We start from the raw sequence: 1,375 nt of genomic DNA on the forward strand, positions 1-1,375 counted from the left end.
GTTTGCTAGTACTTTTATAAAATAAAAAAAATAGTGAACATTAAAATAAAGAAAATAAAAATAGTCAAAACTGGTGAATTTGTTGATGTGTTGTGTTTATCGTGTGCTGCATGCACATATTTAGTTGCATACATGAATTTTTGAGCGTTTTTGTAGCATTTACTTTCCGTATGAGAAATTCCAATTAAATCAACTTTCTAAATTAAAAACATATAAATATAATAATTGAAGAAAACCCATTTGATCTCTATCCACGTGCCGACTACTAATCCCCAAAACCAAAACCTGACAAGTTCATTGCACGCTATGATTAATGTATTTGTGGTCTGGAACTCTTTTGACTATTAATTTGTCAAGTTTTTTTGTTGAAAAATTTCAATTATAGCACTTTGTTCACGTTTAAGTAACCAAATGTTCTCAAATGACTTGTTCTTTATAGCCGCCTATAATTGCAAATCATTGTAAACAAATATTATATACGAGTGTGTAATAAAATAAAATATTTCTTTCATCACTGCACCGATGTGAAAGTTCGGTATTTCCCAACCGTTTGATCAAAATATTTTAAGTATAAAAGATCCTCGCAATGCGATTGTAATGCACACTTCATATTCAGTCGTCACCGCTAATAAAACCAATTTAAACTTGTACTGTTACTAGACAGAATACTTCCGAAATCAAAATGCGCAGTGTAATCTTGCTTTTGCTTGTCGCCTTTATTGTGTGCCTTAATTTTGCACACGCAGTACCAGTGGTTGAGGTTGAAAATAATATTGAGGCTGAGCAGGCAGCAGCTCTGTTGAGCGTCGATGCTGGCAAAGAACATGGCAACGAATCACCAAGGGAAGCACGCCATTACGGCGGACGAGGTTATGGTGGCTATGGTGGTTATGGTGGCTATGGTGGTTATGGTGGCTTTGGTGGATACGGTGGATACGGTGGATACGGTGGACCGGGTGGATTTGGTGGATACGGTGGACGCGGTGGATTTGGAGGATTTGGCGGGTATGGTCATGGTTATCGGGGCTAGAAAGTTGACTTGAAGTTTCCTAACGGAAATCAAAGTTATACGATGTGGTTGAAATATTTGATCTAACTATGTACATGAAAATGTACTAACAAAGTTATAGTAATAAAGAAAAATCGATTATTACTTGACATATATAGTTTTATTTTCATTTAAAAGTTCAGGCCACCTTAATACCTGAAGTATTTTGATTATAGTCGTAAATTATCTGGAACATTTTGGCAAATGCAGGCAACTTCGCAATAAACAGGTTTTGTGTAGTATAAGCAGTAAAGCTTCAATTTTTGCGTCTCAAAAATGATTGAAGTATATTAGGTTTAGTTGATGGACATTTCTTGTTTTCTTATT

The 1,375-nt window shown here is 35.1% G+C and overlaps 1 protein-coding gene across 1 annotated transcript; it reads left to right on the forward strand.

The window, feature by feature from the left end:
• Window positions 1-611: 611 nt before the first annotated feature.
• Window positions 612-1,158, forward strand: LOC128858488 (uncharacterized). The gene has a single exon (XM_054094825.1). It carries the CDS (start codon window positions 683-685, stop codon window positions 1,028-1,030), a length of 348 nt encoding a protein of 115 aa, XP_053950800.1. The 5' UTR covers window positions 612-682; the 3' UTR covers window positions 1,031-1,158.
• The last annotated feature ends 217 nt before the right edge of the window (window positions 1,159-1,375 follow it).

This window comes from Anastrepha ludens, chromosome 2 (genome assembly GCF_028408465.1).
Source record: "Anastrepha ludens isolate Willacy chromosome 2, idAnaLude1.1, whole genome shotgun sequence".
Taxonomy (NCBI): Eukaryota; Metazoa; Arthropoda; class Insecta; order Diptera; family Tephritidae; genus Anastrepha; species Anastrepha ludens.